Below are 17,087 nucleotides of genomic sequence, written 5' to 3' on the forward strand. Positions count from 1 at the left end.
AGTGTTACAGAGTCATGAAAAAAGCCTAGGAAGACAGGTAATGTGTGATAGAAGTGGTGTGAATGCAGGCAGTCCTTGAGGAAGCAATGCACACAGTGTGAGGTGAAGCCACAGACTCAAGAGCGACTCAAGAACACGAACATCTGTTGAGGAAAGCTGCAGACAGCGAGCAGAGCAATCCCCACAAAGTCCATGGGCCCACCTACCAACGGGAAAGCTATAGGCAAGAATGCCGGGCCTGCTGGGCAGCACATCCCAGCAGTACATGCCCCAGATGCCTGACACTGATGAAGAAATCAACCGAGTGAACAAAAGAAACTCAAAGAAAGCGACTGTGCTCCAGAGCACCTATTACTCTTGGCTTCTTAAGAAAGACAAGTTGGGCTGCTGTGAATCAACAATAGAATATGTGAGCACCATGCACACGGCTCTGGGCGCTACGCCTAGGACCACAAAATAAGAAAAGCAATGACAATAAAGAGCCCCAGTTTCAGGAGATACAAATAACACAGTGCGACCTTAGCAGACCACAGCGACCTGAGAACCACTGTTAGACTGACCTGAATCAGAGACCTTTTCTCAAATGCCTTTTTAATCTCTGTTTATTATGTATGTCTCCTATTTCTATTGCCTGGGGACTTTTTTCACTCTTCCCATCCTTGTCACAGAGTGTGCAGAAGACCAGTTACGGGGACTCTATACAAACTCCTTAGACTGCTGGTCACATTGTCTGCGATTCTGAGATACAGGACACTTGCATACCGTCTCAGCCACAGCAGGGGAGGACATGCATCTGAACCCCATTCCAGCCAAAACTGAAGACTAACACAAATACTCTGTCTAAAAAACGAGGAAGGGAGGGAGGAAGGGAGGGAGGGAGGGAGAGAGAGGGAAGAAAGGAGGGGGGGTTGGGAGACTGGAAGAGGCAGTAGCTAACCAATAGTTTATTTGAAATAGAAAACTCAAGTTTTTATAAAGGCAAACACAATTTACAAGAAAAAAATAGCAATTATCTGCTTTTTGTGGATTAGTTATTAATGAAGTTAAAAAAAGAAAACACAGAAAATCTCATATATACTAACTACAGTAATTTGAAATGTTCTTAAAGAAATGGAAAACACAAAAAGGTCAAAATTGCAACCCTTGGTTCCATAACAAAAGTTAGCTCCTTGATTCCATGATAAACTTCAGGGTGTCTCTGACAGGACTCTAACCTAGAAAAGTTTCCACACTGTGTGGACACAAGGAAAGGTGATCTATCAGCACACACGAGAGCACAGGTGTGGAGCCTCACTCTGAATCCCAGCTCTACCATGCACTGACCTTTTGCCAAGTGACTTACCTCCACTGGGTTCAGTTTTCTAATATGCAAAATGAGGCTGACATACTGGTAGACCTCAGAACTGAGAGAATACAAAGAGTTAGACCCTGAAGTGCTCAGAAGGAGCGGCATAAGGAGTCAGAGTGACCCAGATTAAAACACCAGCCCTGCCACCTCAGACTGGGTGACTTGAGAAGTTATTTACCTTTCAGAACCTATATTCCTTACTAACAACATTCAAGAAAACCTTCTAAAGGTTCCACTTCAACTCTAATAACTGCTCACCTAGCAAACGTTCACAGTGACCTAACTCTTGAGTCAAGTCAGACAAGTTTACTCAGGAACTAAAGGTTAGTATTTAACAAGTAAGGACAAGCCCACTCATGACCTCACGATAAGATGACTTTAACAAGCCAGGGAGACTGACTACCATGTCACCATAACACATGGTCATCTGTGTAACTGCCTCACTGGAACCACATGAGGCTTAAATCTCTGATGAACTTAGACCACCAAGCCTAGAAGAGCTCAGATCTGTGGATAGACACTGCATTGTCCTCTACAACTCTAAAACCAGTTAGAAAAAAACATGCCAGGTGGTGATGGCACACACCTTTAATTACAGCACTCAGGGAACAGAGACAAGTGGGTCTATGTGAGTTCAAGGCCCTATGTGAGTTCAAGTCCAGCCTGGTCTACAGGGTGAGTTTCAGGACAGCCAGGGCTACACAGAGAAATCCTGTCTCGAAAAATCAAAAACTAAAAAATAAACAAAAAAATATACTACCAATACTCCAAGGGAATAAAAATTATCTGAACTCCTAAAGGTTATAAGCTATGAACTATATTAATATTTTATTTATATTTTAAAACAGTAGTTTCAATTAAACCCAATTTTATAAAACTTTACATAGTTTCTGCAAGTTATCTTTTCCTAAAAAACAGTTTATTATTTTATTAGCCTAGCAACTGGACCTTGAAGCTCCTTTAAGTATCCTGACTTTGTGACTTTGTAAAAGCCAGTAACTCTTATAGCTGTACACACCTGTAAAAGACAACGAACACAGAGGGAGCTCCGAGCTCACAGGCCAGCGACTGTGCTCTGACAGTTCCAGGCCAGCAGGGGACCCAGAAGTAGAGAATTCACACACAGTATCTGTGGGTTTTAAAACTCAACTCAAGGTGAAGTCAGGGGCAAAGAAGTCAAACAAATACCTCTCATAGATGGTCTTTAAGGTCATCTGATCGGGGATACCTTCAGTCTCTTCCAGATACAGTATGAGCCACGAAGTCCGGTAAGGCCACTGCTCAGTAAGGTTGATCCAGCTGGCTAGCCTGTCCCAGTTGAAGGTGATCTGATTGGCTCTCAGTAACCGCCCTTTAAAGGATATGTAAACATTTAACAATTAGTAGACATACTAATGATCTGACTGTCTCTCAGTAACTGCCCTCTAAAGAATATATAAACATTCAATAATTAGTAGATATACTATGTAGAATGTTTAGCATAGTCACAAGTAACTCATTTTTAAAATTTGAAAATTTTACCATTTGGTTATAAAACAGACCTAAATCTAGTATTTATATGGTTTCTAAAATCCAGATTTTAAAGATCCAGAGGGCATGGTGGCACCAGTAATTCTGACACACAGGAGACTGAAGTAAGATATGACAAATCTGAGGCTAGCCTGAGCTACACTGTGAGAGCCTGTTTCAAAAAATAAACCAATAAACAAAATAAAACACCATGGTAGCCCTTAATGCTCTGAAACATGACTGCTAAGGACTTCTCCGCAGCTCTCAATGGGACCCCAACATACTGGTGCATCTCTGCTTTATGACTGATGGATCCCCCTTCTCACTTAGACAGTTAGTAACTGCCAAGCCAGGTACAGTGCATCTAAAGCCCGGTATCTATCCACTGGATACAAGGTCTGTTGGTAGGGTGTTCAGAGGACCACCTCAGCATCCTCCCTCAGGGCACACTCCCTCGTGACAACTCAGCCCTCAGGCTTCCTTCCACTGCACCGCCACCGTCACCTGAGCTGACAGGATGACAAACCAAGGCTCGGTTCTTCACGGCAAACACCCCCGTTTTACACCACCATCAGTTCAGCACATACCTGGACGCACAGCTACTTGTCTGACAGGCTCTCTTTCATCATATAGATGATGCCTCCTCATTCAATTTTCCCCTGCCTCACACCCTCACTCTCTGAATTTTCACCACGGAGATTGCTGGAAAGTGGGGTCTCTCTGCTGGATGGGTGGCAGGATGTGGATCTCCTGTCCCAGTGAGCTATGTCACAGTGTTTGCCAGCCACGGACACCACAGACTCACCATAAACACTGCTGCTGGGGTAAAGCCCAGAACAAAAGAGATGATATGGTCACAGCCTTCCTGAGAAGCATTCACTCAGTGTAACAGGCAGTAAATCTAATCAGCACAGAAATCTATGAAATAACTATGACTATCTAACTAAATGGGTCTTTTGTGGGGGCGGGGGCAGCAAAAATGAAAAGCTGAACATTAAAATAAGCTTGACAATCTACTTCTGTACAAGGTTGAGTGCTTGTCTTTTTAAATATAGGACCTCATGTGGCCTGGCTGGCCTTGGCTTCCAGATACTCCTGCCTCTACTTCCAGAGTGTTAGGATTACAGATGTAAACCTCCACATCCAATTCACTAAGCTGCCCAGGCTGGCCATGAACTTGAGATCCTTTGCCTCTGCCATGTGAGGAGTTAAGATTTAAGTCTGTGCCGCCAGGCCTAGCTTTAGCATCAATTATTTAAAGATATCAACTCGGGTCTCTTTCTAGTACCCAAAGATGTGTGAAGAATCTAATTCCTTCCTGGGGACTTTGGAGCCAGAAGGCCTCACAGGAGCAACCACTCTAAACGCCTTCCCAGCTCCTGGGCCAACCCCACCCCGGCTGCACTCCCCTCACAGCCTCTGACTTGCTGTTCCTTTTGCTCAGAACGCTTCTCACAGGAAGAATGTAAAGCGTGGCTCTAATTTCATTCAGTCTCCTATTCATTCATAATCGATCCCAGATGCTGCAGCGGGTGTAGCAGTTAAGCAAATCAGACAAAAACCCTTGCAGGAGGGTCTCCCATTCCAGAGAGCAGACAGACAGGGGAGAGTAAGTGACAGGGTTAGAGGACAGCTTTCTGTGGAGCAGGACGATGCAGGGAGAGGGAGAAGAGGAGCCACTTCATTTGAGATGCAGAAGATCTCACGGAAAAGCTGACACCTAAGCCAAAACTTAAGGATTCAGTATAAATCCTTACAGGCTAAGTTACGACAAGTGGTCAAGCAGAAAGTTAAGCTCCAGGAACTGTAGTCAGGGCAGCCCAATGTTAAAGAGCAACAGTTAACTGTTGTTAACTAGCAACAGTTAGGAGGAAAATCCAGGAAGTGCAGCCAGCACTCTGGACACCAAAGGAAAGAAGCCCTTCAAGAAGCAGCAGCGCCCAGCACATTGTCACAGCTGCTCGTGGGGCCCAGACAAGGACTGGGGCCTGGCCCCTGCATGCTTCACGTGGAAGCCACTGGGGAACTTGACGTCAACTTTGCTGAAGTCCTGAGAAGAAGGGAGCTGGAAGAGTTTGAAAGGACCGGTGCGAGAGTGGTATGAGAAAGGGCATGAACTATCAAGGAGCTTTGCTGAGGGCAGGGGTGGGGACAGGGGCAGAGCCAGGAGAAGTCACAGGAAGGGGAAGAAACTGAGTGAGAGGTGCGTTGTCTTGTTTACTGATTCGTTTCTACAACATCCAGACCAACTTCCAGCAGAAGGAGGACAACAGGACATACTGTCAAATGAGTATGTCAGGGTTATTGATAATATCAGGAAACAGTTCCATTGTCCAACTAGCACAAGGAGGTTGAAGTCTCATTTAAAGGGATTTAACTATAAAAATGTTATACTAGGTGAGACTTCATCTATAATACAGTTTATGTCATGAGCCCTAAACTTAGTATAAAGTGCAATTGCAGTTGACAGAGTCAACACATGGAAATATCAGAAGGTACTAAGCATCACCATGCAAGAAAAGAAACACATTCTATAAGTTACATTGCAAGCTTGTCTAAGACTACCCTAATGCTAATTAGTCTTAAACACAGCAAAGAGCAGCATCCACACAAATAATTCAGTCACACAATAATCTCCTTTTTTTTTTTTTTTTAAAATAGGTTTTCTCTGTGAAGCTCTGGTTGTCCTGGAACTCACTCTGTAGCCCAGGCTGGCCTCAAACTCAGAGATCTGCCTGCCTCTGCCTCCCAAGTGCTGGGACTAAAGGTGTGTGCCACCACTGCCTGGCTAATAATCTCCATTTTATTACAAATATTTTATTCAAAGTATCATATAAAAACTAAAACAACATAGCAGTACATAAAAATCTCAATTTCAACACAAATATTAATTATTCTGTTACATAAACCAACATATATTTACCCTAAATATAAAGCAAAGCCTTTTAAAATCATGAAATTTTAAAATAAATTCCAAATGATATCTGATTGTCAGCTACTCCTGACGTCCACTTAATACAAACAAGGTCACATGCTCTGTTAGCCTTGACGCTTCCTGCAGTGACGGGTGGGGAAACTGGGTAGTAGGTCATTCACCAACACTGTGCAAGCCCAAAGTTCAATGCCTACTACCTCTAAAAATGTAAGTAAAATAAAGGTTATTATCTATCACAGAAACAAACATCACCTGTCACAGAAACAATATTGAGTAATCGTCTCATGGTCTGAGGACTGATGTCACTGAACCAATCCTCAGTGACCAGCAGCTTCGTGAGATCAAAGGACATCTGCCGGGTGATGGTCCTCTGCATCTGCCTTCTGCGGTAAGTATCCTAGAACAGAACACCACCAGGAAGAGAGTTGACGTATGCTTAGGATAAGAACAACAAGATGGGCTGCAGAGTCAACTCAGCCGTGATAGCAGAATTCGCAACAGGAACCCAAAAGGAAGGTTATGTGCTTACCAAATGAAGCTACTTCTGAGACAGAGGCTTACAGAGCCATTACAAAAGTAGAGCTGGCAGCAACACATGGGATGCATGCCTACTGAGAGCTGTACAGTTAGGGAAAGCTTAAGCAATGCTGTGGGATGGTCTGTATGTCAAATGTGTTGCTCTGATTGGTCAATAAATAAAACACTGATTGGCTAGTAGCCAGGCAGGAAGTATAGGTGGGACTAACAGAGAGGAGAATGGAGAGAACAGGAAGGTGGAGGGAGACACTGCCAGCTGCCGCCATGACAAGCAGCATGTGAAGATGCCGGTAAGCCATGAGCCACGTGGCAAGGTATAGATTTATAGAAATGGATTAATTTAAGATGTAAGAACTAGATAGCTAGAAGCCTGAGCCATTAGGCCAAACAGTTTAAATAATATAAGTGTCTGTGTGTTTATTTTATAAGTGGGCTGTCAGACTGCCGGAGCTTGGTGGGACCCAGAAAGAAAACCCTCCAGTTACAAAGCAATGCATTGGAGCATGCCCACTGAGAGTGTACAGTAGGAAATTAAGCAATGAGAGCAGTCACTGAGAGCGTACAGTTAGGAAAGCAAGCAATGCATTGAAGCATGCCCACTGAGAGTGGTACAGTAGCAGCAACACACAGGATGCATGCCCACTGAGAGCTGTGCACTTAGGGAAAGCTTAAACAATGCACCGGAGCATGCCCACTGAAGGCTGTACAGTTAGGGAAAGTTTAATGTCAAGATGGGAAGTGAGCAGAACTCCATAAAGAGAATCATGGTCAAACGCCATGAACCCTCCAAACTAGACGAACCCTAAAACAATAAAGTAAGCTCCTGCATGGCTCTAGGGATCCAACATCTCTACTTTTAGGCTGTTTTAAAGTGTTACACAATTTTTTCCCAGGCACAGCCACTCCTAACTTCCCTCACATCTCCTTAAAGAGTTAAAGGCACTCTGCAGAGTGGGATGGAGTGGATAAGAATCCCATCTCCTAAGAGAACAGACACAACAGAGGCTAATCCTCAAGTCCTGAAGTATAGGACAGGTGGTTGCAACCACAGGTACCCAAGAACCTGGACTCCCAGGAGAGAAAGTCAAAATGCTGAAACACATACTCCCCTGAGGAGCTATATCAACTGTCATTCATGCTAACTTTGAATTCATATCTGTAAAGCATGTGAGCACAAAACCAAAGACACAAGGTCTAACAAGCAATGTCCCAATGGTAGCAAACTGGAGAGAAGAGACAATGCCAGTATAAGGCACGGCAGCCTCCCCTGAGCAACACTACCAGCAACACTTCCCTGCAGGCAGGCATCTTCCCACTTTACAAACCTATGTTTTTTGCTCTACAAATGAGACAGAGACTGGGAAGGGACCAGAATCACACGTGGGTGTGGAGACTACAATACAGACCTGGCAAACGCCGGGCAAGGAGGAAGAACCTAAGGAGAAAGAGGCAGAGGTGGCAGGCACCTGCTCAGGACAGATGCTGGGCTCTGACATCTCACGAGTCACCGGGCAGCGTCAACACCTGACCTGGAAGAGGCTGCAGAGGACAGACTCCTCCCAGTTCAAGGTCCTTGCTGCTCTCAATACAGAAGCTCTGAGGTGGCTGACGCTGGAAGGGAGCCCAGCATTGATGCTGATTTCAAGATCTTAACATTGTGTCCACAGAAGAGACACAATCTGATACAGGACACATTAACTTAACTTGAGTAACTGCTAACAAAGCAAAATCAAGGTATAGCATGCTCAAGGCTTGGGTTCACTCCCAACACTGTAAGGAAAAAAATCAACCATAATTAAGTTAAATGGCACAGATGGCACCTTACCCTTCTGTTGAGAGCTGTTTTGCTCCCAAGCTTTGTCATCTCCCCAAGGCTGTTCTGTGAAACTCTTCGGTCAGCGTCCTCCTGCACCCCTGGAGGAAGGCAGTGAGACCTCATGTGGTGGTTGAAATCAGAGTCCCCAGAGCCTCAGGTGCCTGAGCACTTGTCCCCAGGTGACAGTGCTGCTCAGGGGTTAGGGCTGAGTGAGGCCTTGCTGCAGGAAATGTGCCACTGGAGGTGGGCTTTGAGAGCCTAAAGAGGCATGCCATTTTGCGTTTGCTGTTTCCTGCTTACAGATTAAAATGTGAACTCTCAACTTGCTACTCCAGCTGCCAGGCCTCCCGCCGCCTGCCCACTGATGGCGCTGGACTCTGGTCCCTTTGAACTCTCCCTTCCCTAACTGTCCTGCTCCTGGCGCTCCATCACAGCAATGGATGTGCACAAAGCTGTCTGGTGTGGTGTTAGAGAGACATAAAACAGCAACCACACTCTTCAGGGTAAACAGAGACTACAAGAACCTTCGGGACTACTTCACGCCTACGTACGTTAGGATTTGATACCTACCCGTGGCATCTGGGCATGAAATGTCCCCATTTGTTGCTGAAGTTACAAGAAATTTTCTTGCACTGCTAAGCCCACGACTATTAAGGAAAACGGGTAAATGAACTATATTGCGCATATAGTCATGTCCATTTATATTTGAATCACGGAGCACACTGTTCAGGTTCTGGTTGATGGCCTTTATAATAATATGTGGATCACTGGCAAAAATGGCGATAAATGGGCCTTTTGAAAACAGAACTCGGACCTGTGGTAGAAGAAAGGCATGGACATGACACTAATTTTAAAATTATACAAAATAATATCTTTTTAAAATCTGCACTATTTTTGCTGGGTGGTGGTGGTGTGTGCCTTTAATGCCAGCAGGCAGAGGCAGGCGGATCTCTAAGTTCAAGGCCAGCCTGCTCTACAGAGCATGTTCCAGGATAGTCAGTGTTATGCAGGGAAACCCTGACTCAGAAAAAAAAAAAAAAAATTATACTGTCCTTTGGTGCTATACTTTTTGACTATCATTCATTTTTCATCAAAATGTATTCTCTATAAAAACAACTTTTATAAACGGCTCAATCTCAGTGTTGGCGTTATCAACCATCAATGACAAAAATAAAGAGAACAGTTAATACTGTTTCCTTTTCAGTTGCCTGCAGCCTACACAGATGGAATTTTCTGTGAAGACATGTGAGGTCCCAGGCACACCATCTCTGCCGTTTACCGCTGTTGTTTATAAGACACCGTAGATTGCCTATGTTCTGCTTTTTAACATAAAACTATAAATTCTATGGGCTCCCTCTGTCTTCTCAGAATATAAACATGATTGTCTGCAAAGCTGAGCCACATTTGTCATTGAGAGATGCTCCACATGGTTTTATTTATTTACTTTGGTTTTGTTTTTTCCTAAACCATCATCATGGTGAGATTATTTAAACGTTCTTGATTAAACATTTACTTTTGCAGTATTTCTGCATTAAAAAAATCAGTTCTTTTTACAAAAGAGAAGTTCATTAGAGAAACTAGTATTTCTTAATAAGAAGCACAGTTTCTAACCCAGTTGAGATATTTTGTGAAGTTGTGCATCCTACATTACCACAGCATAAGTTTGGAGACAGGGAGACGTACAGTGTCCAGCATCTGAAGGACCTTGTCCTGCTCACAGGCATCCAGGCCATCAATGATGACCACCAGCCTTGTCTGATTCTGAGTGAAGCTGTCAATGGTTTTTGCCATCCTGGCCATCAACTCCACTTCACACTTGAGGACCTGCACAAAGCACAGAAGATACAAGAAGATGAAACATGTTTCTTTAAAAGCACGAGAGAAAGTCATCCAACAAGAGGAGGAGAAATCCAAAGTTCTTGTTGCCAGTGGCGGCTCCACTAAAAACTGTAGTAAGGGTTTTGGTTTATGGACAACACCTGATTCTCAGAATGTCATGAGGAAATAGGAATTTACAAAGGACAGAATGGGTTGAGAGACTTGCTAGCCAAAATCACAGACTCTAAAATGACAAAAGACTTGGACTTGAATTCCACCCAAAGACCTACTGGCTGCGGCATTACTCTTGGCTCTTTGGTGACATCTAGTTTTTAACAAAGCTAAATATGCTCATACCATAAAGTCCAAGAATTATAATCCTTGGTGTTTACTTAAAAGAGCTAAAAACTTCATCTACACAAAAACCTAAACACAGGTATTTATAGCAACTTTATTAATAACTGCTAAAAATTAAATCAACAAAGATGTATTTCAGTAGGTAACTCAATAAATATACACTCTTCATCCAGGCAACAGTAGTATCCAGGCCTAGAAAGCAATGACATTTTAAGCTATGGAAGGAACATGAAGGTCTATTATTAGGTCAAAGAAGCCAATATGAAAGAGCTACATACTGCATGGCTTCTTCAATGACATGACGCCCTAGAAAAGACAGAGCTGCTGACATGGTAAACTAATCTGCATTTGATGGGGGTTGGGAGAGAGAGAGACAGAGGGTTGAACAGGTGAGCCAGGGCTTTCATGGCAGTAAAAATACTGTAACCATGGGTATATTATCAAAAGATTATGCAAACCCAAAGAATGTACAGCACCAAGACTGATTACGACTGACCAAAACAGGTTCACCATCCGGAGCAACTGGAGTACTCTGTTATAACCAAGGCTGGGCATGAGGAGTAGCACAAGATATACGGGGTATATCTAAATTTCCCTATAAACCTAACAAACTAATTAAACTCAACTAAACGCAACAGACCTGGGCATGTAGCTTAGTGGTAGGATGCTTGCCTAGTATCCACAAGGTCCCAGGTTCAGTCCCTACCACGGAACAAAGAAGAAGGGCACGCCCAGTGAACAGGAGAAGGGCAGCGCATTCTACTACAGTTTCCTACTGGTGAGTGCTCACCTTCATGAACCCCTCGCTCTTCAGTTTATGCAGTCTGGAGGCGGCACTGTGGAGGCGTTTTCGCTGTGAGTTCAGGAGAGAGTCCAGCACTTGCCACCATGTGCGGCAGTTCAGCACAAAGGCCAACCCCACTACAGAAGCGATGGCTATGAGGACAGCATTCACTGTCAGATGCTTGGGATCAATTCTGAATATAGCCAAAAGAGTAATTCCAGCAATAATGCAGCCCACGATGAAAAGAAAGATGATAAAAGATGGGAGACAGCATGTTTTTTTCCATTTCTTTTTACCTGTAATAGAACGAACAGTATTGACAATTATTATTATATCGTGTACCCAAGATACCATAATATTTATGGTCAGGAGGTTCAATGCATGATCTCGTGAAGATAAACCAGCATTTATTCCCTTCCTTACCCTAGAAACACAGCAGGAAGGAAGGGAGGGAGGGAGGGAAAAAAGGAGTCCTACCCTGAGTATCTTCAGTCTTGAATACTCGAAAAAGCCTGGTAGCCAAAAAGCCAAACTCTCTCTCACAAGCATCTGAGAGGGTCGCGATCATTTCAGCCAAGGAAGTCTCTCCACCTACACTGGAGAGTCTGTTGTAATCTGTAAACAGAAACCTTTGAGGGGAGATCAAGCAGGAAGTTACTCAACTATCTGATGCAGAAACTTCTAACACATGTATGCCATCTCTATCATTTATTCTACATTTTCTTTTTCCTTTTTAAAAAGACAGTACCTGTTTTCCTCTTTTAAAAATTATTTTAATTTTAATTTTATGTGTTTGAGTGATTTGCCTACATGTATGTCTATGTACCACATGTGTGCCTGGTGCCCATGGAAGCCTTAGAACTGGACCTACAGATGATTCTGGGTGGGTGCTAGGACTCAAACCCAGGTCCTCTGGATGAACAGTCAGTATTCTTAACCACTGAGCCATCTCTCCAGCCTCCATTTAGTCTATATTTTCTTGATGTCTTTTCAAAACACTGCTTTTCGAGTTCTGAGGGAGTGGAGCAGAACTGTGATCACTTATCTTCTACTCTGAGCAGAGACAGAGGTTAATGTGTTCAGTGTGTGTGAATGGCCCAGGGGAAGGGAGGGTGATGGCAGAGCTTCACCTCCTGTCAGAAAGGAGGCAAAAGAGAAAGTGCTCTAAACAGGCCAGAGACTGGAGCAAGGGACAGCCTTCACTACAGACAGGAGTTCCAGCCCACTGGAGACTCAGTGCTTAAGAGTGTTTGCTGTTCTCTGAGAGGTTCAGTTCAAAGCGCCCATAGGGCAGCTCCCGACCACCTGTAACTCCAGTCCCAGGAAATCCGACTTCCTCTTCTAAATTCCACAGGCACCACATGCACAGACATACATAAGGCAAAGCACCCATACACATAAAATAAAAATCAATAAACCCTAAAAAATATTAAAATTAAATAAACTTTTCTAATACTTTATTTATAGCATTAACATATACCAAGGATTTATAAATAATTGTAAAATATCGTTTTCAGAGCTGTTCTTCAAAACAGTTGGCTTACTAACATCTTTAGTCTCTGAAATATTTATTTATGTATTAATTCATTCTTTCCTTCCATCTCTAAATTAAATTCTCACCTCAACCCAGTAGATAAAACATGTTTCAAAATTACAGTCTGGAATGACACTGTACTATATTATGTGGCCTTAACTGACACTATTTCAGTCATTTTAACCTCTTCAAAACTATCATCTTATTAATTTAAAATTATTAATTTTATGTAAAAATTTCCTCCAATTGTGTTACTCTATATCATATACTTGCCTTTAAACTTCTCCTCCTTTAAAAAGTTATGTACTTCATTTTTAGTGTGTGTGTGCGCATGTGTGTATGTCCATGTGTTTATGGACACACGTGTATGGATGCCTGTGGAGACCAGAAGAAGGTTTCAGATCTGGAGCTGGAGTTACGGGTGACTGTGAACCACTGTTGTAGGTGCTAGGAACAAAACTCAGGTCCTCTGTAAGAGCAACAGCACTCTTAACCAGAGTCATTTCTCCAACCCCAAATATTTAAAGACTTCTCAATTTTAAATCTTTGTAATGCTTAAATTTACATGCTAACTACAACAGTCTCTCAGTATTCATAGCTAGCTGGGTCTAGGATCAGCCCAAGTCTCTCACACAAAATGCACACTTCAGTCTGCTTCAGACCGTCTCTGGATTACGTGTAGTGTCTAATCCAATGAAGGTGCTATGTGATAGCTGTTATGCTGCACTGTCTGGTGATATCAAGGAGAAATCTGCACATTTTCATACAGGGGCAACTTTTAAAACGATTTGTAATCCACAGCTGCATCAAGAGATGCAGAACCCAGGGATAAAGAAGGCTGGCTGTTCTTGTAATCTGTTAATCTTTATTTTTCTCACCCATATTCCTAGCATAGTTTTGATGGTTAGAATGACTTGCATTCATCTGAAATCATGCAGATTTTATCTTACTATAATTTAAAACTTTTTAAAACCTTTTAACAGATAATTTAAAATAACTTAAAATTTAAAACCTTTTAACAGATTTTTAATTCTTTCTGCTAACCCCCATGGGAGCTTTTTTGCTCCTAATTTTCTAGCTTAAGAAACAAACTTTGGCTGGGCAGTGGTGGTACACGTCTTTTTAATCCCAGCACTCAGGAGGCACAGCCAGGCAGATCTCTGAGTTCAAGGCCAGTCTGGTCTACAGAGTGAGATCCAGGACAGGCACTAAAACTACACAAAGAAACCCTGTCTCGAAAAACCAAAAAAGCAACAACCATTTATCTAGAACTTTACACCTTTCTGTATTCCCTAAGAGTCCTTTACCTTTCCCGTGTTTCTCACATTCCCTGCTTGAGATGTTCACTAACTTGAGACATGTGCGTCTACTTGCAGAGATGACCAAAGAGCAGCTCGATGAGAGCAGGGTTTCCAGGGGTGACCGCTCCTTCAAGGAGAAGCCAGGCCTTGTCCAGACCTGTTCCTGCTGGAACTCCACCCCAAAGCCAACACCTTTCCAAGGCAGCAGCAAGGATGGTAGTGGAGGTATGTTCCACCATGAAGCGCTACTCAGGAAAACCCTAGGTTTAAACTCTGGCACTGCTCCCAGGAAAGCCCCAAGTATGTAGCAGGTATCAAAAAAGAGGGAGAGATTTCTGTACAAATACAACACTGTAAAAATACACAGGTTTCTTGTGGGAAAGGGACCTCATCTATGGGAAGGGGATAGAGTATGAAGTGTTTCTCAAAGGTACTAAGGCAAGCTTTTGTTTTGTTTTCATCAAAAAGACGAAGTTACCAATATTTTTTGGAATATGATGCCTTATAAAATTCTCTTAAATCTCTTGTTCATCCTTACTAAAGGTTCCTCCTGTCAAAGGAACCGACTCACCTCACGGGCAAAGCCTTTGTAGTTTGCTCTGGCAGCTCAGGTGGGTTCACAAACATCAGTCTGAAGAGGAGCTCCAGATAGCCAATGTGTCTTGCCAGTCTGGTACTGAGGGCCCAGGCCCAGTTCCAACTCTCTCCTTCCCGCCGTCCACCAAAGTAGATGACAACTGAAATCCACATGTGAATTAGTCAGGATGCTTGCTTTCTCAGTCAACTCTAAGTAGAGGGGAGCTAACACTATGAAACTGTGACTGTCCACACTGTTCTTAAATCTCCTCCAAGAAGTCCTCCACTACCCTTCTCAGCCTCAGAGGTGTGTGAATCTATGAATCGTGAGTGAAAGCCAAGCCTCAGCGTCAGGTGGGTGGGTCAGATGCAAAGGAGACAACTTTGTCACGTCTGCAACTGTTTAAGTTCCACCTCCCTCAGCAACAAATCTACGTCCCACTTTTTTTTTTTTTTTTTTTGAGTCAGGGTTTCTCTGTGGAGCTCTGGCTGTCCTGGAACTTGCTCTCTAGACCAGGCTGACCTCCAACTCATAGAGATCCACCTGCCTCAGCGAGATTAAAGGCATGTGTCATGAAACAGAGAGTCTGTTTTGCCTTCCTAGCTTGATTTCAGAAAAACTAAAAATCACAGTAATGGTCAAAACGTCCAGACGCCGGCCAGCACTGGCCACGGCGCCATCTTTTCTGCAAGGTCTCCTGCGTGTCACCACCACCGTACCCGACAGTGTGCCAGTTCGTCAGGCCTGCCGTGGCACTAGCAAGGAGACGTACCGGTTCTTAAAGCTCCTCCAGCTAGATTTGAACACTGGTATTCTAAACCAACTTACAAAATAGCAAAAAGATCAATGTTTTTCAGCCAATTATGAAAATCAAGTAGAGTTTTAAGAATCAGATGTTTTACGTAACGTGCTCAATGTTACAGAAAGTAACACTGAAAGACTGAAAAGGATTGTAGACAATCAAAGACTTACTGAAGAATATATATAAGAGAGCCAGGAGACTCAACGACACTGCTATGGCGAGATTTGTGTCGACGGTAAAGGCAAACACTAGGCCCAGCCCCCCACACAGCAGCAGGGTGAGGAATACTATGAGCCATGAGAACTGGAAAAGGGGCTCGATCTGCTGTCCTGCAAAAGTCTTCATTTCATCTGAAAGGAAAAGTAACGGGAAGTTTTATTTGTTTTGCTTAGACGTAACTTTTAACTCATTCTTTAGCTTTCCTGTTGGAATATAAATGTGTACTGGACCCTTAACTGCCCTAGATAACTAACACTGCTGATGCTTTCGCATTTAAACCAAAGTTTTCATCGACCTGAGCATCCTGTCCCCTGGTGCATACCTGCCCTTCCTTCCCACAGTCCTGAAGATCATAAAACTCTTATGTCCACTGTTCTCATCTGTCAAGGCTTTACTGATACTGGTTTCTACGGCTTGTACTAAACAAAATATTTATCCCATATGTAGAAACAGAACCAGTATCCATCTCCAAACTGCACAACCCTCCATTCCTCTCAGACCCTCAACCTCCCACTGCAGTTCTCCAAAGTACATCAAGTATCACAAGAACCACAGTCATTACACACTGAAGCCTGTCCTTGAAGAGCCAAAGGGGCATGTGTTAGGACTAGGGATGAGGCTTCTAACAGAGGGAAAGGCCTGGGTTATTAGCAAGGGCACTCGGTCCTGAGTGCACACAGAGCTCATAGAAGGCCTGCAAAGTGTGTGAAGAACCCCCTTCACCCCCAAGCACTACCGAGGGGTGTGCTGGATGCTGGCCACACTGGACCTGTCTTAGAAGAAAACCCACAGGAGGTCGGACTGGAGGCAGTGAAACGCCAACCACCCAGCACATGCTGGGACAGGGCAACCGCCCTCAGAGCTTTCACTGCACAGAAAAGGCTGTCTGTGAGGATGTCATCAAAGCGTTTCCGTACCTTCTAGTTTCTTGAGTAGGAAAGACTTCCCACTTCCCCACTGTGCGTACAGGCCCACACAGATCGGGGGCTGCATGGTGGGCTCACTGAGGATATCTGCCAGGGCGCTGCTGTACAAATCGTACCCCAGCATGTCACCGTCGGTCTCCGTGGGAGACAAGTGTCCTGTAATTAGGAGCAGAGCACATACCTAAACAGTGGTATCACTTATGAAGGACACCAATGCTAACCTACTTTACCTACTTTATTGGGGTGCGGTGGAGTGGAGGACCTTATCGTGAACATTTAAGTCTATGTATGAACAGCTTCAGAATTTCTTACACCAATACTGTATTTTGAGGAACATACTATACCTATTCTATCTATTACTTAATGATAGGATACATCATCCTGAGTACAGCTTCCCTCTCTATCACTTATCACACACTCCAGGGCCGGGGGCTCAGCTCGGCAGCAGAGCACTGGTTGGCATGCAGGAGCCTTGGGAGAAAAGCTCACGAGACATTTCAACTCCAGATATATTTTTAAAAAATAGTACATATATTAAAAAAGTGTTAATGAAGAATATAATAGACAATCAAAGGCAGAATAATTCTTGACAGAAAGATTTAATGACTCAGATACCAATTCTTC

General features: G+C 43.6%; 1 protein-coding gene across 11 annotated transcripts in view; it reads right to left on the bottom strand.

Moving 5' to 3' along the window:
• The window catches only part of Kidins220 (kinase D interacting substrate 220), a 90,765-nt gene that overhangs the window by 44,337 nt on the left and 29,341 nt on the right, over positions 1-17,087 (bottom strand). For all 11 annotated transcript variants that reach the window (XM_028893736.2, XM_028893735.2, XM_028893734.2 and 8 more), the window contains exons 13-22: positions 16,455-16,619; positions 15,489-15,668; positions 14,511-14,676; positions 11,582-11,733; positions 11,111-11,400; positions 9,829-9,969; positions 8,716-8,959; positions 8,155-8,243; positions 6,045-6,189; positions 2,537-2,699 (exon numbers count right to left, since the gene is read on the bottom strand). In XM_028893736.2, coding sequence (XP_028749569.1) covers positions 2,537-2,699; positions 6,045-6,189; positions 8,155-8,243; positions 8,716-8,959; positions 9,829-9,969; positions 11,111-11,400; positions 11,582-11,733; positions 14,511-14,676; positions 15,489-15,668; positions 16,455-16,619 — 1,735 coding nt within the window. The remainder of the gene's footprint in view (positions 1-2,536; positions 2,700-6,044; positions 6,190-8,154; positions 8,244-8,715; positions 8,960-9,828; positions 9,970-11,110; positions 11,401-11,581; positions 11,734-14,510; positions 14,677-15,488; positions 15,669-16,454; positions 16,620-17,087) is intronic.

Source organism: Peromyscus leucopus, chromosome 22, assembly GCF_004664715.2.
Source record: "Peromyscus leucopus breed LL Stock chromosome 22, UCI_PerLeu_2.1, whole genome shotgun sequence".
NCBI lineage: Eukaryota > Metazoa > Chordata > Mammalia > Rodentia > Cricetidae > Peromyscus > Peromyscus leucopus.